Consider the following 22,548-nt stretch of genomic DNA (forward strand, 5'->3'; position numbering starts at 1 on the left):
CGAAGAAATCAATGCAAAGACTTTAATGCCCAGATGGTGGTAGAAACTGAAAATAGGTGAGCCCAGGAAGAGCAGTTGCAATGAGTAAACATGACCAGTGGAAATGGGATTTAGAGAAACACTCCGAATGAGAGGCAGCAGAGAAAACAATGAGCAGCTGAAAGGCAATAGAGTTCTGTACCCTCGAAGGACACAGAGGGTCCTAAGAAGCAGGAAGTGTTCCTGGCGTCATAGGCCTCTGAGAGGTTGGGGAAGGTTCCGAATGTTAGTGTCCCTGGTATTTGACAATTAGGAGGCCCTGATGACCATCACAAGAATTCTGTGCAAAGTAAAGTAGTTGGAAACTGAGGAGAGGCAACAAAGGAGATTAAAAAGGAAGTGGAACCTTGCTTTGTATAGATATGAATCTTGAAGAAGAAATGATGGGATATGTAAAATATTAAGCATTTTATCTGAAACTTTGATCTATGTCAGAATTTAGCATCTGAATGTAGAATCCAAGCATGTACACTCAGATGGGGGTTGGGGAGTGGGGCGCCCAGAAAAGATGGCGGCAGAGTAGGTCAAAGTTACACTCACCTCCTGCCAGGTCCAAACTGGACTTACAATTAAATTACAGAGTCAACCTGAATGTCAATGTTTAGTATATTTGCTGAATGAATGAATAGAGAATTGGAATAAGGATCTTAAAAGTTAAATTATTTAGATTTCAGGCATCTCTAGATCAAAATGAAACAATCTGTAGGAAAAAAATGCGTCCCTAATTACATTGAGGTATGAAAAATTAAATACATTATTTGAGCAACATATAATATTAATATACATTTTAAAAATTCTCACTGAGGACATGTTATTCATTGATTTTATAGAGAGGAAGGGAGAGAGAGAGAAACAGAGAAAGAGAGAAGAGAGAGATGTGAGAAACATAGATCAGTTACCTCCCGCATGCACCTTGACTGGGGATTGAACCCGCAACCCAGGATGTGCCCTGTTGGGGAATGGAACCCACCACCTTTCGGTGGTGTATGGGAGGAGGTTCCAACAGATTGAACCACACTGGCCAGGGCTGTGCGTGTTTTCTTAAGCATTTATAACCTCATTTAGTGAGCAATGCTGTGTATCATTACAGAAAGCTTCAGAAGCTTCTATTTTACTTATAATAGATCAAAGTCTTACTCCATACATAGAAAAGACAAGTGTAACCTAAACTGTGATATCAGAAATGGCTTTTGCTAGAGCCACATACTCTGCTTCTTTTCCACACTTTTTTATAAATTGATTTTCATTATAGTTGACATGCAATATTATAGTAGTCTCAGGTGTACAACATAGTGATTAGACATTTATATACCTTACAAAGTGTTCACCCCTATAAACCTTAGGATAAATACCCAAAAGTGGGATTCTTTCCCATCTTTATAAGATTAGATTTATGTAGATTAGAGCAGACAGTACTTATCTAAAATGTGTTTTATCCAAAATATTATAAATTCAGAGGTGACAGCTCATTACCGTGAAGTTTTGAAAATCTAAGGTCAAAGAAGAACCGTAATGCACATTAACTTGCTGCTCTTTGATTTTCCAAATAGTGTTAGTCTAGCTTATGGAATTTAGAGAAATAAAATAATATAACTTATCCAAAGGCACAACATATTTCTAGGTTTCACCACAGAACTTTTGTGAAAAGATGTGGATCAATTATACCAATCATTGGAACCATGAGTGTGATGCACCGTCTGCGTATGTGGCTCTGTGCAACAATTTTGGCATCTGTATTCAGTGGAGGACACCTGATTACTGCTGTAAGTAGTACACTGCAAATCATATTTTCTAACAGCCAAGTGACTTTCCATTGTTTTGCATTCACTTCTTTCTTTTTCTTTTCATTTTTCATCACAAAATAATTTCATAAGAATAACTGCATATCAATCTAACCTAGAAGTAGGAGGCAAGCTTTCCCACATAGGCAACTTCTGTTTTTATCCTGATCTAAATTTAAAGTAAACCTCAATTACCGTAAAAGAAAACCTAGCCCAGCAAAGTAAACTGAAGAGTTAAAGAAATCACAGAGGATTGAAGAGGGACTAATTCTGCATCTTACAACACATTTTGTTCATCCCATTTAACCTGCTTCATTTCTCCCAGCTTGTTCTTATTCATTTATTATGTGGAGAGGATGGAGATTTTTGCCCCCCTTTTCTCCTTTTCTGACATAATATCCACTTCCAAGAAATCGATGTTTCTGGCTTTCTTTGATATTTACATTCAGTATTCTCCCATTTACATGGTTGTATTTCCTTTTTCCTTTGTATGCATTCTTTGCCCATTTTTATCTATAAGTTTCATGCTTTCCCATCAAGTTGTAATGCTTTTCATAAAACATTTCACCAATCCAGAGAACATCTTACACAAATAACAATTTAAGAAATAGTGACTAAAAGAATTAAATGGTAAAAGATCTTCAAAATGAATGTTACTCAAATGCTCCAAAATAAAAGTTTTTTCCTAGGGGAAAGGAATAAAATGCATAGAGAAAGAATAATATATCACAAACACCAACTACATGACTCCCGTGCCCTTCTATCTCCCTTGTCTCCCTGCCCTCCCAGATGTCATCACTACTCAAGAGTGGGAGTGCCTGGTTCACAGGAATGAATGACCTCACCAATTTTATAAGATACTGTCACATTTTTCACCACTGAGATTTTACCAGTTTGCACACCCATCAGCTCTGTGCTCATTTTTTTCCATTTTTTTTTTTAGAGAGAGAGGAAGGGAGAGGGATGGAAACATTAATGAGACAGGAACCTCATTGATTGGCTGCCTCCTGCACACCCAACACTAGGATGGAGCCCCAACCCAGGCATGTGCCCTGACCGGGAATTGAACCGGCAACCTCTTGGTTCCAGGGTCGACACTCAACCACTGAGCAACACTGGCCAGGCTGGGTTCATTTTTTAACAGTATGACATTTTAAGATCACTGAACATAAACAAGAGTTTTCTAAAACATCATTTAGAAATTACTCAACAATGGTAGCTTCTTTGGACAGTGAAGGACTGAACTTAAATATGCAGCATTTGTTGTTTTATGACATGGTTGAGTTGCATATTTAAAGTGTATTTCTTTGCTTTTTCTGTAGAACAGAGCAGGAATTTCCTAACAGTTGACTCTATATTCACGCCAATGAGATTTGGGCTGCTTATTGGTGAGATTAATTTAAATCAGATGAACTTTTCTTAACATAACATAATAATAGCTGGACACCTGGAAGATACTCAGAAATACCCACCCATTTTTAAATTTTCTGATTTGTGATTACATAATAAATGAAAAAACAGACTTGGAAGAAACTGAAATTTGAAAAATTACTTTCAAAAAGAAATCGACATTTCTTCCTTTTATTAGAATTCAAATAGATTACTTTTATTATTAGCAAACTCTGTCCTCTACTCCTCCTAGCTCTGAGTTGCCCAGAGGGTAAGGAATATCAACCCTGTGTGCGACCCTGTGAGGCAAGAACATGTCTGAACAGATGGTTCTATGGACACTCTTCATGTCTGAATGTAAGAGAAGATTGTGTGTGCAAAAATGGAACCATTCTTCACAGGCCATATTCAACCCAGTGCATTCCAGAGGAAGAATGTGGTAAGCAGCAAAGTACAAAATGACCTCTTACGGGTCCAGCAAACAAATAAAAACATTGTCAGATCTTGAAGAGATGTACAGAGAAAGATTGATCACAAGTATTCTAGCAGTTGGAAAGGAACTGAGTTTGTTAGTTTGTAGTTGGATTTTAGAGGATTCCAATTGAAGTTACCAAAACAAGTGCTTTGGTGGTGATGTGTTTTAATCTCCACATGTGCCTTTAATAACTGGGCAAGAGTATGGAAAACTAAGAATGAAGAGTGTAGTATGTGAATTAATTCAAATTCAAATTATTTCAAGTTTCCAGCTTTACCTCTGTAAGCCTGAACCATGCATCTGTAAAATGGGGAAAATACCCATAAGGTTAGTGTGGGAATGCACAAAATAAAGCACTTCACAACAGTGCTTTGAGAAAAATAGCACTTAAAAATTTCAGATTCTGTTATTATCTGAGAGAAAAGAGTTAATATTTCTACTTTCATTTTCAAACCATTTTATTCTGACACATTATCTCCATGGTGGTTTCAGGTGAAAAATTGAGAAAATTTCAGTCTAGACTTTAGCAGTCATAGGGCTCATCATCACACTGAGAAGAAAAGACATTTAGGTAAAATTAAAGAAAAATTAGTTAGGCATGTGGAAGTGAAATGCATATGTAGTTTCAGAAACAAGTTTGTGTTTGCCATTGAGGAAAGTATTTGTGGAGACTTTGAGAATACACAGGCATGCTTATGTTTGTTTTTAGGAACCTATGAAGTTGGCTTGCTAGTAAATAGAGTGGTGTAAAATAAGTTCATTGGAGGCTGGGATGCAGTGGGTCACTACATTTATCTTTATTACTCCTTAAAAGAACTACTAGAGAACCATATTTATTATTAAGTAAAACCTTAATAATAAAGCTAATAGAGTCACTAAATAATATTTTTTGTTACCTACTTTCCATGTTTAGACTTTAAAGTTAAAATTTTGAATTTTCATATCACAAAAAATGTTAAGGTTGTCTTGTTTTCTAATACCACTCATTTTCTAAAAATATATTTTTTTTATTGATTTTTTACAGAGAGGAAGGGAGAGGGATAGAGAGCTAGAAACATCAATGAGAGAGAAACATCAACCAGCTGCCTCCTGCACACTCCCCACTGGGGATGTGCCCGCAACCAAGGCACATGCCCTTGACCGGAATCGAACCTGGGACCCTTCAGTCCGCAGGCCGACGCTCCATCCACTGAGCCAAACCAGTCAGGGCACCACTCATTTTCAACAGTCAATATTTTAAAGCATTTGAAGTCATGTTACTGAGCTTGTTCAAATGAAGTAAATTATGTTAACAAGACTTAAAATAAAAAAGTAATTAACCATTTATGGTATTTATAAAATAGAGTACACACATTTACAGAGAATTTTAGAAGGGAAATATATTTTCTGCGGACTACATCAATCATTTCATTAAAGAAAAATACAAGCTAGTATCTGATGAATGAAAAGACAAATGTGAGGAAGGATAGGTATGTGATATGTGATCTGTGCCACTGGGCCAAGTCACAGTCTGAAATCAAAATACAGCAGCTTGATTGATTTTCGTGCCCAGGTTATGAATGATGTGACATTGTCAATCTTTTAAAGCATGTACTGACAGTAACGACCAGCCCCGCACTGCTGGGGAGATTTGGAATGGGGGTGTTGATGAATGTGCCCTCTACAAATGTCTGGAGAATGGAAGCATCATTCCTATAGAGCCTGACTGTGAGGAAGAGCCCTCGCCAATTTGTGAACGAGAGGCTGAGCTCATCCTGGGCATCGTTGACAAGGAGTCCTGCTGCTCAAAGGAGGTTTGTGGTATGTACTCAGCTGAACTTGTACAGTCAGTTCATGCCACAAAACATGTATGTTTACAACTGTTGTGAAAAAGTGGGCGTGCATGGTGCTGGGTATAAAAAAATGCAAGTTTGAGGTAACAATGGAAGTTTTTCTGTAAATTTCACTTGCACATTCTCAAAGCAAGTTTTGCCTCATTATGGTTTTGCTGATTTCGCAAATACACATACAAAACTCTGCCTATTAATAGTTAATAATATTCAGTAACACATGACAGACATGGAGAAAAGACAGGCATGTGACATGTCATCTGTGCTGCTGGGCCAAGCCACAGTCTTAGGATCTGGGAATCTTTGATTTATGACAATTGAGGGTGAAAAAATAAATAAACCTTACATCTGCTGCCTTTTCACCTATGACCAATTTTGTGAACAGAATGGGTTGAACTGCAGTGTGAAAACACGCATAATGAGAATCATTTCCCTGCTTTGAATTGGAATCACTAGGTTTTAGTCATGTTCATTAATATTTTAATGCTTCTGTTTCTTATTTGCAGGATGTGACATGACCTTGTGTGATATGACCATTCCGACATGCACAGATAGCCAAAAATTGTACATTGGTCATAGCCCTCTTTCTTGCTGTCCACAGTACCAATGTGGTGAGTAACTGATTAGAAAAAATAATAGTGAGAGTCATTGTTCATTCAGAATAGTGGATTAAATTCTCATTCTTTGTGTCTGCAAAGAAATAATCTATTTTTAAGATTGTGGAGCTCTGGCTGGGTGGCGAAATTTGTTGGAGCATCATCCCATACACCCAAAGGTTGGGGGTTTGATTCTGGTCAGGACACATACCTAGGTTTTGAGTCAATGTTTCTCTCTCACATTGATGTTTCTCTCTCTCTCTCTCTCTCTCTCTCTCTCTCTCTCTCTCCCTCTGTCTCTAAAATCAACAAACATATCCTCATATAATTTAGACATTATATGCATGTATATAGTAATAAACTCATTTTAAAGATTTTGATCTTTTTGAAATATGTAAAAAAATATATCTATCCTATCTAATAATAGACAAACATGGTAATTGACCATACCTTTGCTACGCCTCCCATTGGCTAATCAGCGCGATATGAAAATTAACCGCCAACAAAGATGGTGGCTAATTTGCATACTACAGGCAGGATGGGACAGCGCGCGCCTCCAGCGTGCCGCCATCCAGGGCAGCCCGGCCCTGGAAGACCCAGAAGCCGGGCAACGTGAGCTCAGCATCTGGCTTGGCTGTGTGGAGGGAGGGAAGGGGAGGGGCCTCGGGCCGGAGTCCACAGCAAGGGACCCTGGGCTCACAGTGACCTGAGCCTAGGGTCCAGGCCGAAGGAGGGGAGGGGAAGGGCCCCAGGCCAGAGTCCACGCCCTGGCCGGGCGGAGGGAGGGGAAAGGAGGAGTCTCGGGCTGGAGTCCTCAGTGAGGAACGTTGGGCTTGCAGTGAAACGTGCCCAACATCTGCTCACTGGCTGGGCAGAGGAAAGGGAGGGCAGGGGTCTTGGGCCGGAGTCCGCAGGGAGGAAAGTTGGGCTCGCGAAGTCCGCCTCCAGGGATGTCCAGCGTCCACACCCCAGATGGGTGGAAGGAGGGGAGGGGAGGGGCCTCGGGCTGGAATCTGTGGCGAGGGATGCTGGGCTCCCAGAGTCCACCTCCAGGGATGTTCAGGGTCCCGTGGCCTGGCCAGATGGTGGGAGGGGAGCGGAGGGGCCTCAGGCTGGAATCTGCGCGAGGAAAGCTCTCTGGGCTCTCAGAATCCACCTCCAGGGATGCCCAGCGTCCACGCCCCAGCCGGTGGAGGGAAAGAAGGGGAGGGGCCTTGGGCTGGAGTCTGCAGCAAGGAACGCTGGGCTTATAGTGATGCGAGCCCAGTGTTTGCACTCTGTCCAGGCGGAGGAAAGGGAGGGCAGGGGCTTTGGGCCAGAGTCCACAGTGAGGAACGCTGTGCTCACTGTGACGCAAGGCAGCGTTCACGCCGAAGGAAGGGAGGGTAGCGGCCTCGGGCCGGAGTCCCTGGTGAGGAATGCTGGCATCATTGCAGGCCCGGCTATTGGCCCACCCCCCCATACACGAATTTCGTGCATTGGGCCTCTAGTATAATAAGAATAGAGCCACAGTTGTTTAATAATGACTCACCTTACTAACTATAGTTAAGAAGTTTTCTTACAGACCCTGGGCAAATGGAAGATGAAACAAGGCTGTAAAAAGATAAGATGCCTCGATGGGTCCATGACTCAGAAAGGAAATACATTTTGAGAACAAACTGAGGATAGGACACGCTTTGATTTGGTTGCTGTGCCTGCACCCTGATCCCCTCTGGAAGTTTTTCTCAGGAACAATGACCATTCTCCAGTCCCAGGAATGGGCTGAGCTGTTTGTAACATCATAAAAGGTTAGCCACCTTACTATTGGACTTTGAGCTCCTGAAGGGTGGACTGCAGACTCTACCCTGCCTTTTCATGTTACACATGCAGCTAGCAGCTGCACGTAGTTATCTTCTCCCTCATGTGTATATAATCAGCCAACTGGTGAGGGGGTTCAGAGTAGAATTTCCAGGGTGATTGACTGCTCTCCCCATACTGGCAGCATTATTGGAATAACTGCTCATATATGATTCAACCCTGTATCTGTTTAATTTGGCTCAATAGTGTTCAGTTTCAGTCAGATAAAGAATATAAGAAACCAGGGTACCTGAATTGCATCTGAAAAAAGTTTTTAAGTGAGAAATAAGTTTCTATTGCATTGCAACCACTAATTTTGTGGGTCCTTGTTGCAGAAATTTAGCCATTACCCTATCTAATAAACCTTTATTCTAAATCAAAATATTGAATCACTGATATAGTGACTTGACTAAAGTCAGAGGCAGTCAGCAGATATTTTCAGATATTCAGATTTCATTCCTCACAGTCCTTCTCATTAGCCTTTTCCTAGGAGTATTTTAACACAAATATTTTTTATGACTCTGATATCTTTGAAATAACCATTTCCACACTAGTAGTAGTACTCTGCAATAGGGGTTTCTAAGAAAATATATGAAATGGTGAAGAGGGATTTTTGGACTGGAACACGCGGTGTCCCCCTGGGCAGAATGGTTCCCAGGCTCTTTGTCCATTGGAGTCAAAAAATGAATCCATGTACGGAAGGTGGAATAGCAAAGGTGGAAATTTATTGAAGAACAAGTACAGATTCCCACGTGAGGAAGGGGAAAGAATCCCGCAGAACAGACTCCCACGTGAGGTGGGGACTATGATGCACATGCACACTGACCGCCAGGGGGCAGATGCTCAACACAAGAGCTGCCCCCTGGTGGTCAGTGCGCTCCCACAGGGGGAGCTCCTCTCAGCCATAAGCCGGGCTGACAGCTGCAAGTGTAGCGGCGATGGTGGGAGCCTCTCCCACCTCCTCAGCAGTGCTAAGGATGTTCAACTATGGGGAGTGGGCCTAAGCTGTCAGTCGGACATCCCCCGAGTGCTCCCAGGCTGCCAGAGGGATGTCTGACTGCCAGCTTAGGCCTGATCCCCCGGGGAGTGGGCATAAGCCCGCAAGTGGACATCCCCTGAGGGGTCCTGGACTGTGAGAGGGCACAGGCCGCGCTGAGGGACCCTCCCCAAGTGCACGAATTTTTGTGCATCGGCCTTTAGTTATCATATAAAAGATTGCTGATTAATGTAGGTTTTAGATATACTTAAATCAAAACACATTATTTGTACCAGTTAAGGCTCTTTGACTACTTCAAGTAGTCAAAATTGGTTGATTCTAGCTTATGCACAACCAATTATTGGAAGGATTTTGGGATTAAGATTTTGAAGGATTAAGATGAAACAGATTAGGCTCTGAGAAAGAGAGAAACCAGCTAGCTGCTCTATCTGTCAATTATTAAGTATTGAGTCAGCAACATTTGTTTCCTGTCCTGGTGTGCTTCCATGTATGATTCAAATACCATAGAGATTATGGTTCAACTAATGTGAATTGTTTCCTCACAGAAGCCTGATGAGAATGAAGTGCCTTTATAATAGTCATACCAAGTCTGGGCATTCCTTCCAGGTCTTTACAGAGTTTTTATCAAAATTGGGAGAGGGATGCTGAACACCTCAAAAGGACAAGTGCCACCTGGCCGGTGTGGCTGAGTGGTTGAACGCCAGCCTATGAACTAGGAGGTCATAGTTTGATTCCAGGCACATGCCTGGGTTGCAGGCTCAATCCCTGGTGTGGGGAGTGTAGGAGGCAGCCAATCAATGATTCTCTCTCATCATTGATGTTTCTCTCTGTTTCTTCCTTTCCTTTCCTCTCTGAAATCAATACAAATATCTATAATAATAAAAGCGTAATATGCTAATTAGACCAGACAGCCAAACCACCTTCTGGACATCCTTCCGGATGACCTTGTGGATGAAGCCAGGGCTGCGAGGGCCAAGCCCCTTGCACGAATTTCATGCACAAGACCTCCAGTATTTTTATGAAAAAGGACAAGTGCCTATTATATTGTTTACTCATAAATTAGACTAATCAAGAACAGTGAATTAAGAAAACTTAAATAAACTAATCAATAATATTTCAATCTTAACAAGAAAAAATTATTCCAGAAATCTCAATGCCCTATGTTTTTAGTAAAATGGTATTCTATGTCACTCTGCTTGGAAAGCATAAAGCAATACACTCAGAAAGTATACTTGTTTTTATGACAAAATAAGATCTGTTGAAGCCTTATTTTTGTTTATGTTGATTTTCTATACACACAGTAATCTGAACTAATGTTAGATATCTTTTTTTTTTTTAGCTCAGCTGTAACTTCTGAATTTTTGTTTTACCTTTAGTGTGTGAATCTTGCACTGAACCTATTCCACTATGTACTGATGGGGAATTTCTCACTGTGGATCTTAATACCACACAGTTCTGTTGTCCTCAGTATTACTGTGGTAAGTATATCTTAACTAATTTGAAATATTTACAAGTGTCCAAAGTTTTAAGAAGCTCAGTGCATCTTAGTGCTACTGTCATGTCAGACCATAGTTGAATTCTAGCATACAAAATACATATTAAACATAAATAATGTTTTCATGTATCTAAGAGCTCTTCTTGGATAATACCATTACCTATCAAAAATAGATCAGCTATGACAAAAGATCAGCTCTGACTTGTCTCACTATCCTAGAATTTCTAGTAATCTAGTTGATTCCATACCCTCTTCACTTCCTTTCTCTTCTTGTACTCCTGCCATTTCTCAGGGCTCTTTTCTTGAGGCGCTGTCCTACTGTTGTTGTATGTGTTATGATTCATTTGTTTGTCCTCACCAGCACAGGGCAATAGGGTGGTAGGGGAGAAGGCACTGGTGAGAAATGAGTTCAGGCACTACAGCAGTGGCAGTGAATTAAATGGTAGGGAGTGAAACTCCTGATTCCATGAAGTTAATCTTTACCCATGTAATTTTTCTATTTAGTTTGTGAGCCAAATCTTTGTCCTGTGCCACAACTCAACTGTGCAGAAGATATGAAACTTGTGAAAGAAAATGTATCTGGTCAATGTTGTCCAATATGGCATTGTGGTAATTAATTTTCATATTTTAAAGTTTTATTACAATACATGAATGTATTCTGATCATTATAAATGTTGATTTTTGCTTTTTAGAATGTAGCTGTGAAAACCTTGTTATACCAACTTGTGAAGTGGTAAGAACACATATTTTGATTGACTTATCATCTAATTTAAATCGGTTTTTTCTTCCTTTACCTCTCTTATTTCTGAATTCTTAAAATTAATGGAATTATCCTCCTTAAGTTGTATTGAAGTGGATGAAAACAATGTGCTCTGATATTAGAGAGCTGTCAATGTTTTATGTTCTACTTCAGACAGGAAAGAACAATACCTTATTTTTTCCACCGGTGACTGAATCTACTAATCTCATATCTAATTAAGTTCACTAGTCTTAAAAGCAAGCAAACCATTAAAAATACTATCTTAATATTGGCATAGGTAGTGGTGATGTTTTCATGGATATATATTTATCTTCAAATTCATCAAGTTGCATGTCAAATAAATAAAGTAATTGTATTTTACAAAAACATTAATACAACATTTACTGTAATGATAAGTTATCTATTTTTGCATAGAATGTATAAATAACTTTCATAAAAATTATCTCATTTTATATTTTGTGTGCACTATATAAACATCTATAGAATAAAATAGACTTATGGTATTATATTTTCTCAGGTTCTTAATAGTTTACATAACATGTTTAGCATATTATATCAATGAATCTTCACAATGTAGGTATTTTTAGCTCATTTTATAAATAAGAAAATCGAGGTCTGAGAGAATAAATTATTGACTGAGATCTTCAGGCCCCAAACCAGGCATTGTTTTGTGTATATGTCTGTTTATGTATATTCCTTTATTCTTTACACTCATCTTTATTCTTTCATTTTTTTTACAAAGTGTAGCCAAGACATAAGTTGACACAAGAACAAAAGCAAGAATAGACTGTCTTGTTTCTATCAGTGACCTTGCCTTTCTTTAGCTGTGACTCACTTTCCTAACTGTAATATGAAAATAATAACAATACCTATGTCATGTGAATGAAATAAATGAATATAAATTAGATAATACTTAACATATAACAAGAGCTCTGTAAGTATTATTGATAATTATTATTACAACTCCCCTCCCCCATACTGAGAATTTTACCACAAGGTGAAGATCATCATGGAGATGGAAGGTGAGCATCAAGAAAAGTTTGGAAGAAAGTGATAGTCAGGTTAGAAATAATAAATAAAAAGAGGTGAACTATTCCAGACGGGGGCTAGTATGAACATGAGTACATGCCCAAAGGAGTGAGGTAAAATATGTATGCTGAATGATCATGACCTCTCTCTTTCCTTAAGAGAGACATAACCTGAGGAGGAACAATGAGGGAAGAAGAACTATCCAAATTGCTGAATTCAGGGGGACTTTAACGGCAAGGCTGAGAAATTTTTATTTGATTTATTCATTTATTCTTTTCAGTTAATCATTCAACCAATATTTGTTGAAACCCAATTACGTCTGGTTATGGTGCCAGCCACTTAAAAATGCATAGTCCTACCCTGAAGAGCTCAGTGTAGATTTAATGTGATAGGAGATAGAGGGGTCTTGTATCAGATAGGAATTATTATAAAAATGGTGTTTGAGGGAGCAGATATTGATAGTCCTGTGAAGCAGGATAAGGACAGTTAAACATTAGGAGACAGGACATCAGCAAGAGACTGGTATAGCTGCTCATGAACTTGAGTGTAGTGAGGTTAATACAGAAAAGAAGTGGGGGGGGGGGGGGCGCGTGGTAGAGTGTGTTTAAATTCAGGAGGGCAAAATGGAAGACTCTGGCCTTTTGTAATATATTTTACAAGTGAGTGTGTGTGTGTGTGTATGTGAGAGGCGGGGGGCAGATGAAGAAAGAGAAGGAAGGAGGAGAGGAGGAAGAAAAAAAAAGAGAGAGAGAGATGTAGAGAGAGCTCTTAGATACCTTTAAATTTACAAGGCTCAGACACTGAATTCACAAGTACTGGATTCTTGGACAAACACTGATGGCCAAAGGAGCAGATCAGAGTGACACTGGGATTTTAATGTTACCAGCCTCTTTCAGAGCTCTCCTCCTGGTCTGAAAGAGGTAACACAATGTCCTGAGGCATTTCAATAACCTTCAACACAACAATATAAACTACTAGAGGCCCAGTACATGAAATTCCTGCATGGGGGTTGGGGGCAGTCCCTCAGTCTGGCCTCCACCCTCTCGCAATTGGGACCCCTCAGGGGATGTCCGACTGCCAGTTTAGGCCCGATCGGGACCTCAGTCTGGCCTGCACCCTCTAGCAATCCGGGACCACTGGCTCCTAACTGCTCGCCTGCCTGCCTGATCGCCCTTAACCACTCGCCTGCCTGCCTGATTGCCCCTAACCACTCTGCCTGCCTGTCTGATTGCCCCTAACTCTGCCTCAGCCCCCTCTGCTGCAGCTTCATCTGGAAGGACATTCGGAATGACGTTGGAAAGTCATTCGGCTGTTCGGTCTAATTAGCATATTACGCTTTTATTATTATAGATTCCTTTTCCCCATGGGATTTTGTGCCTCCTCTGTTCTGGGATCCTTAAAGCATCTTTGAGTAGAACCCTCTATGTTCATTCTTTAACCTTGGTGTGGTTGTTACCTTAACTATGCTTTCTTTCTTTTCTTTTTCTCTTTTTTTGTGTGCCTTTACTGCTATCTTGGCCTAACCACCCACCAACCAAACACATTCCTGTGTGTCCCTTCCTTAACTTGCCCCCTCCCCTTTAACGAGTTTCTAGCATTCTCCACTTATCCTTTCTCGGTGTTCTTCTCCCTCCCCAACATTTGTGTTAGCTACTGATCCATTTAGTTCATTACCAGCTCAACATTCAATGTCTGAATATTATATATGAATCAAACTTTGGCATTACTCAATTTTGCAAATATTCATTGAATGGCTATTATATATTAGCATCATTCTGGGCACACACAACATAAACAGTAGTTTCAATAACTTTACCCAAATATACCATAACCATCCATGCATAATAATTTAGTTTTAACATTCATTGTTCTACACAAGCATTGACCTGACCCATTGTTCCTGAGTTCTCATTCTGAATGATGGCTATTTGTTTCAGTATCTATGATGTTATCTGTATATATTTAATATCACATTAGTTTTTCACATAGACAACAGATGCATTTCAAGCTAAAGAGTCTATGTGAGACTTTTGTAGTATTTCTTTTTATTTTTTTCAGTAACAGCTTTATTGAAATACTAGAAGGCCAGCCCGCAAAATCGCGCGGCCCCGCCCACCCAGCGTGCAGCCCCGTCCACTCGTGCTGGTCTTTGGTTGTTACAGCGTTAGGGCCACGGGCTTTTTATATACAGATAGATAATTCACCAGAGGTCCGATGCACGAAATTCGCGCAAGGGGCTTGGCCCTCACAGCCTCGGCTGGCCCTCGCAGCCCCTTGCAGCCTCGGCCTGGCCTCACAGCCCCAGCTGCCTCAGCTGGCCCTTACAGCCCTGGCTTTGTCTGGAAGGTTGTCTGGATGGTCGTCCAGAAGGTCGTCCAGATGGTCATTCTGCTGTTTGGTCTAATTAGCATATTAGCACTTTATTATATAGGATTATCATACAGTTTGGTCATTTAAAGTGTACAATTCAATGGTGTTTAGTGTACTCATAGAATTGTGCAATGATCAACACAATTAATTTTAGAACAGTTTTATCACCCCCAAAAGAGACTACCTATTAGCAGTCACTCCACACTTTTCTCCAAACTCCCCAGTCATAGGAAATCACTAATCTACTTTTTATCTCTACAGATTTGCCTATTCTTGATATTTTATATAAATGGGATTGTATGTTATGTGGCCTTTTGTAATTCCTTTCACCTAGCATAAGATTTGTAATGCTCATTCATCCTGTACCACGTATCAGTACTTCATTCCTTTTTACTGTTAAATAATATTCATTATATGAATATACCTAGACATTTATCCAAAATAAAGATATACAATGGCCAATAGAACATGAAAATTCTTTAACTGGCATCATTAGCTATCAGTTAAATGCAACTTAAAACCATAGTAACATACCACTTTATCCTAAAAAGATAGATATTAACACATATGGGTAAGAATGGAGAAATTGGAACCTTCACATGTGGGATTGTAAAATGGTACAGCTGCTTTGGAAAACAGCCTGGTAGTTACTGAAAAGGCTCAATATAGAGTTATCATATGACCCATCAATTCCACTCCTAAATATATACATATGAGAAATGAAAGCACATGTCCATACAAAAGCTCATATGAATGTTCATAGCAGTACTAGTCATAAAGCCAAAAAGTGAAAACAGATTATGGTGATTTTGCTACAGACTTTAAAGGAGAAAAAAAAGCCTTTATGCTCATACTGGTAGAACAATTAAGGAGATATTTCCTCTTGGTGAAATTGGGTACTTAGAAAATAAAAGTGTAACCAAATACATGGATAAGATCCAAAGGAAATATATGTAGAAGGAAAGAACAGAAGATTTAAGCCTAAACTTGCAAGGGCACATTGGGCATTGTGGATTCAATTATTAAAAACAAATGGATAGCCCTAGCTGGTTTGGCTCATTGGATAGAGCGTCGGCCTGGGGACTGAAGGGTCCCAGGTTCGATTCCGGTGAAGGGCATGTACCTTGGTTGCAGGCACATCCCCAGTAGGGGGTGTGCAAGAGGCAGCTGATCGATGCTTCTCTCTCATCGATGTTTCTAACTCTCTATCCCTCTCCCTTCTTCTCTGTAAAAAATCAATAAATCAATAAAATATATTCTAAAAAAATAAAAAAACAAATGGATAAGTGACTTAAAAGAGGTAGTATGTACCCAATACTTCCTTATCTAATCTTCTGGAGTAGCTAATACAGTGAGAGAATTTAATTTATTATTTTTAACTGCATATTTCTAACATTTTATTTCCAATCTCATCGGAATTATGTAATGAATAAAAGTCATAAAACCTCATTTGAGTTAACATTTATGCAACTACTTTACAACTTGTAAAAGCACTATGGAAAGTAAGATATTATTAGCTTATGGGGAAAAGTGACTTTTATATATGAATTTATTTGAATCATTTCTTATGTCAAGAATCAATTCATTTTATTACTGATCTTATGAAAATTAAATGTATCCAGGAAAAGTTGATACTTAAAATGTAATTCTTAAAACTTTAAGCCTTGTCCTACACTTGAGAGGAATCTAAACCCTTCCTAATAGGGCAAAGTTTGAGTATTGGTCATAACAATGATTTACTACAGCTAAAGGTTACACAACACCTTCTATGTGCCTTCCCTTTTCTAAGCTCTGTACATACACTGAGTGGCCAGATTATTATGACCGGCCAGATTATTATGACCACCCCATCAGTACAATGAAGTGAATTAGTTATGCAAATAATAATAATAATCAAACCTTGAGAGTATTTGCTTAGGAAGTTTTCAATAGTCAGTATTTTTGGAAGTGTCAATAAAGTACTGATGGGGTGATCATAATAATCTGGCCGGTCATAATCATCTGGCCACTCAGTGTATACTGACCCATTTATTTCTCTCAACAATCCTAAAGGCCAGGCAGTATTATTATCCCCAATTTACAAATGGAGTGAGGAGAAGACTGGCTAAGTAACCTGCCCTCCATATATCACACATCTAGTAAGTAGCAGAGCAAGATCAGCACACGGGCAGTCTTGTTCTTGAGTCTGTGTCAGTAAGCACTATATTATACTGTTCTGCCCCTGCCTCATATACTATAGCAGCCTTGCAGATGCAGACATCAGAGCCTGGACAACTCCTACAGAACAGAACAAGACCATTTCCATCAAACAAAGTTTCCAGGATTAGCAAACATTTTTTTTTTATTTAAAAAAATATTTTTATTGATTTCAGAGGAGAAGGGGGATGGAGAGATAGAAACATCAATGATGAGAGAGAATCATTGATTGGCTACCTCCTGCATGCTCTTTACTGGGGGGTGAGCCCACAGCCCGGGCATGTGCTCTTGACCGAAATAAAACCTGAGACCCTTCAGTCTGCAGGCCAATGCCCTATCCACTGAGCCAAACTGTCTAGGGCAACAAACATTTTCTTAATCTGATTACCCACTAGAACAGTGGTTCTCAACCTTCCTAATGCCGCGACCCTTTAATACAATTCCTCATGTTGTGGTGACCCCCAATTTCATTGTTACAAATTGAACATAATTAAAGCATAGTGATTAATCACAAAAACAATATGTAATTATATATGTGTTTTCCGATGGTCTTAGGTGACCCTTGTGAAAGGGTCGTTCGACCCCCAAAGGGGTCGCAACCCACAGTTTGAGAACCGCTGCACTAGAAGCTTGGAATCAAACAATATTTTACAGATAGGACAGATCATAAAGATCATCTTATCTGAATTCACTCATTTAATAGATAAGAAAATTAAAGTTCATGGAGATTAAGTGATCCATGCTCACATTGTTCATTGTGATTTTTTTCCCCCCTGAGCTACTAATGAAATGACCACCAGGTTAATCCAAGACTGTTCACCATCAAATATTTATTATGCACCTGGTATGTGTCTGACTGTATGGTAGGAAACTCATTAAATATTATCTTGTCTGTTTCTTACAGTTGTCATATAAAAAGCCATATAATGTTACATAATAATAAAAATAATATCTTTCTAATAGGGAGAATTTACTACAATAGACCATAACTTTCAGAGTGACTGTGGATGTGTGCAGTATCTCTGTGGTAACTATATTTTTTATAACTTTTAAATGCCAATGAATATTATTGGTATATGTTGTTCACTATTCATAAATTAAAAATAATTTTCTTTGATTGGATTACACATTTTAAGCCATTTGCCAAGTTTTGAGTATAAAAATATTATAAATACTATTATATTTCAGTTTCCTCTTTTGTAATATTTCTAAATGTTCTGAGAAATTTGATAATTGGGCAGAAAAGTGAGTAGTGTTTTTCAGAAGCATCACTGTATGTAAAGTTGGTGCTAGGGTTTATATACAGTATACTTAACTTTAAAAAATAGACATCTATAAGTGACAGATTTTTTTCTCACTGTTTTATTATTATTGACTAGAGGCCCAGTGCATGGGATTCATGCACTGGTGGGGCGGGGATAGCCTGCAGGGATCCGCCCACTGTAGGAGCACCACTCATCCCGGTCAGCTGAGCGGCTGTGGACCCACCCTCTGAGCAGCTGCTCCCACAATGGGAACACAATGACCACCAGGGGGCAGCACCTGCGTTGAGCCTCTGCTCCCTGGTGGTCAGTGCGCCTCATAGTGACTGGTTGACCAGTCATTCTGGTCGTTCTGCCATTTGGTCGCTGCCCTTTTATTTTTTTTTATTATTATTATTTTTTTTTTTTTTTTCCATTGCTGTCTCAGTGGTAGTGACGCATATTTGAGTGAGATCACTTAGATTCAGTTCCACAAGAATACATCATTGACATGGACTTTTATTATATAGGATGTTAACACTGCAAAGCAGAGAGTTGGCTTTTCTATGAAATAACAGAACTTCATATTAAGTATTAATAGGTTAATGGAAAATACAATTTCTGTCCAAGAGTTTGAAACTTGTATTTTTATATGAGAGAAGGCTTAATTTCCATGTTGGTGAGGCACAAAGATTTTCTGATCTGATTTCTTCAGCACTATCTAGCTTACCCTAACATGCCACTGTTAATGATATGATAGCACATTGTACCAGTTGCCTTCATCATGAAGTATGATTTACATGACTATTTATTTTGCAACACAATAAAATTAAAAATTTATTTTCAAAATGACAATTAAAGAACATTAAATGTTACAGAATCCCATCATGAAGAGATATACTATTATTAATTTAGATTTTGCCTCGATCTATATTCACTCCCCAAAATTGTCATGTTATGTTTCTGGAAGAGAGAACAAGTAATCTGACAATCTCTTAGGCCTAAAATTCTGGAATCTACTATCAAATATAGCTTCTGGAGGAAGTTCAATCAGTGAATAGCAGTTGAGTTTACAGATCAATTTCTTGTTATATGTTAAAGAATAAATATACCACATTATTAAGTAAACTCTTGAGTTATTAACAACATGTAAAGGTGAAGATCTATTTTGGTTTTGGAAAAATTGCACATCACAATGAAAACATAGATTTAAATAAAAATTCCATTAGATGATTAATTAAAAACTCAATATTGTGCTTTTTGTTGACTGTTTTTCTTTTCTTAGAAAAAGATGATGTGTGTGTATTTCAAGAAGTATCAGTATTGAATCCTGGCCAATCTATGATAAAGTATTTGGAAGGAGACTTTTGTCATACGATAGAGTGTCTGGAAGAAAAAGATAACCTTACAGGCTTTCACACTCTGAATTTCACAATGGTGAATTGTTCAAAAGAATGTGACATTGTAAGTATTCTTTATAAGTCATTCTGGTGAGAATCAATCTTAAAATGGCAGCTATAAAATTTGAGCTAGGGAATACTGCATAAGTTAAAAATGTATACTTGAATAGTTCTTCAATAATCTATTAATTTGTAACATCTACCTATTACAGACTTTTCTTTTCCTGTGTATGACCTTGAGCTTCAGAAGTCTTATTATCTACAGCTTACTTAACCTGAAGTTGTTATACCTGCTTGATGAATCTTGGCTGGTAGATGTGAAGATTATAGCGATATAAAGTCAATTCTTATATGAAGTGCTTTAAATTCAACCTTCGAAATGCTTATAGATGTTCTGAGAGAGCATCTACTTATGTTGGGAAGCACTTTCAGAACTAATTAATTATATATTGGTGTTGTTGTGGGGCTTATTCAATGTATTATTATCATACACAGCACCAGGCATATACTCCATCTCCAAGTGATTATGATTGTTGTGGTACCTGCAAAAATGTATCCTGCAAATTTCAAATGGAAAATGGAACATCAGTTATATATGAGGTATGAATTCCTTATTTTCTAAAAATATGTTCATTGGAGGATACTCTTTATACTACTACTTTCTGAAGAAGACATTCTTAAATCAAATAAGTTTTCAAAATGCCACAAACACACAAATACACACAGAGAGTTCTACATACAATAAACATACCCATATACAACATGCTTTTAGTGGACAAGATACAGTTACACTGTAAACTATCTGATACTTTCTGTTGTAAAGAACCATGTTTAACTCATTTCTCAAACTTATTTTATAATACATCTTCATTTTTAAAAAGGTCTTTATTGATTTTAGAGAGAGGAAGGGAGAGGGATAGAGACATAGAAACATCGAGAGAGACAACAATTCTGCTGCCTCCTGCACACCCACCACCAGGGATGAAGCCCATGCATGTGCCCTGACTAGGAATGGAACCGGTGACCTCTTGGTTCATGGGTTGATACTCAACCATTGAGTCACACAGGCAGGGCTTCATTTTTATTTTTTAAATGTATTTTTTATTGGTTTCAGAAAGGAAGGGAGAGGAAGAGAGTGATAGAAATGTCAATGATGAGAGAGAATCATCCATCGGCTGCCTCTTGCATGCCCCACACTGGAGACTGAGGCTGCAACCTGGGCATATGCCCTGACTGGGAATGGAACCATGACCTCTTGGTTCATAGGTCGATGCTCAACCACTGAACCAGCCTGGCATTTTGTTTTATTTTTTTAGATGTGAGGAATGGGCTTAGAGAAATGCTGATTTCTAATCATTACAAAGAAAAACAACAATGATATTTTATTTACTCATTTGAATGAAACACTTGAATAGAAATCTGAAATTCAAGATGTTAGCACTTTATTTCAGCTTTTGATGGTTCCAGTGGATATATAAGAATAAAGATTTAGGTCATTTGACACATTTTCATTTTTTTTTTAAATTTTAGTTTTAAAAACATTTTTAATCCTCATTGGAGAATAGTTTTTATTGATTTTAGAGGGAGGGAGGGAGGGAGGGAGGGAAACATTGATTGGTTGCCTCCCATATGAGAGAGAGAGAGGTCAATGTGAGGAGAAACATCAATCAGTTGCCTCCAGGGGATTGAACCTGCAACTTAGGTATGTGCCCTTACCTGGAATGGAACCAGCAACCTTTTTGGTGCGTGGTTTGATGTTCCAACTGATGGAGCCATCAGACACCAGACCAGGGCAACAAATATGCTATACTACATCTTTATACAAAAAATAATTATTATTCAGAATTCTCCCTTTATCTTATAATAACTCTATATAGGTTTGAAGACTGTCCTACTTCTTCCCTAGAATTTTTAATGAAACTTTATAATTTTATTAGTGCTTTGGTCAGTTTTAGGAAGGTCACAAATTGTGTTTATAATTTATCAGAAGGTAATTCCAATTTATTATTGCTATCATTACATTTCTTCCATTAATAGTTTAATTATCTGTAGATATTATTTCTGGTGTTCTTAATTACATGGGATTACTCACATACCCAAAAGAAAAACTTTTTCTACCCTGTACATTTTATTAAATGAGAAAAATGAACAATTATGTTTTATGCTATAGCCTATTGTTTTACAATTATGTGCAAAACAGTGTTATTGATTTATGTAGTTTTATTGTTATTGTTTACCTGTTTATCCTAGCAGTATTTTTGTTTTCTAATATATATTTTTAAAACAGGGAGTCTTAAAAAAGGAAGCTTACAAAATGATTAGGAGACATAGGTGACAGTAAGAGAAAAGGAATCAGAAAATACTGGAAAAAAATACAGTAATTGGGGGATTTTAGTAAAAGGGCAACATAAACTCTATAGATATTGGTAATCCAGGAAGCATTGGTGTATGAAATTAATATTCATGGTGGTATCCCTGAAATGTAAATAAAAGATTAAACTATGTTCAGAATATTTTTTTGAGAACACAAGCAATGCAATATAGATAAATATACATAATTCTTGGCTTTTTCCAAGGTAAGCTTTAGTTCTCTAGAAATCTAATTTCTATGGAACAACTAACTTTTTTTCAGACAAGTAAGATATTACTGTGTTTCTTGAATTTGAATATTTAATTTTCTTTTACACCTAGACTTCTAGATTTTTTTCCAATTAAGATTCATAGAAGACCCAAAGCTATTCATAAACTAAAAATAATTTAGAAAGAGGAAGTTAGTTAAAATTCTTTACTGGTCCACAAGAAATCTTCAAGCCAGAGTTCGACTAACATTTTAAAATCCAGACTATAAAAATATACATCAACAATTATAGCACAACTAGAGGCCCAGTGCATGAAATTCATCCATGGGTAGGGTTCCTACTGGCTGCTGGCTGCCAGCCGAGGCCTCCCTTCCCCAGCCACTGGCTGCCAGCCGGGGCCTCCCTTCCCTGGCAGCCAGCTGCTGGCTGGGACCTTCCTTCATTCCGTGCCACCCGCTTGTGGTCAGTGCACATCATAATGAGCAGTTGAACTCCAGGACGGTCGAACTCCTGAGGGGACACTTTGCATATTAGGC

The 22,548-nt window shown here is 38.4% G+C and overlaps 1 protein-coding gene across 1 annotated transcript in view; it reads left to right on the forward strand.

Moving 5' to 3' along the window:
* The window catches only part of OTOGL (otogelin-like), a 145,021-nt gene that overhangs the window by 112,596 nt on the left and 9,877 nt on the right, over window positions 1-22,548 (forward strand). Inside the window, exons 44-53 of the mRNA XM_014531634.1 lie at window positions 1,661-1,802; window positions 3,463-3,648; window positions 5,272-5,484; window positions 6,020-6,124; window positions 10,319-10,420; window positions 10,942-11,046; window positions 11,130-11,170; window positions 17,756-17,819; window positions 19,319-19,497; window positions 19,929-20,033. Of these exons, the coding sequence (XP_014387120.1) occupies window positions 1,661-1,802; window positions 3,463-3,648; window positions 5,272-5,484; window positions 6,020-6,124; window positions 10,319-10,420; window positions 10,942-11,046; window positions 11,130-11,170; window positions 17,756-17,819; window positions 19,319-19,497; window positions 19,929-20,033 (1,242 nt within the window). The remainder of the gene's footprint in view (window positions 1-1,660; window positions 1,803-3,462; window positions 3,649-5,271; window positions 5,485-6,019; window positions 6,125-10,318; window positions 10,421-10,941; window positions 11,047-11,129; window positions 11,171-17,755; window positions 17,820-19,318; window positions 19,498-19,928; window positions 20,034-22,548) is intronic.

The sequence above is a fragment of the Myotis brandtii genome, unplaced genomic scaffold (genome assembly GCF_000412655.1).
Source record: "Myotis brandtii unplaced genomic scaffold, ASM41265v1 scaffold82, whole genome shotgun sequence".
NCBI classification, from domain to species: domain Eukaryota; kingdom Metazoa; phylum Chordata; class Mammalia; order Chiroptera; family Vespertilionidae; genus Myotis; species Myotis brandtii.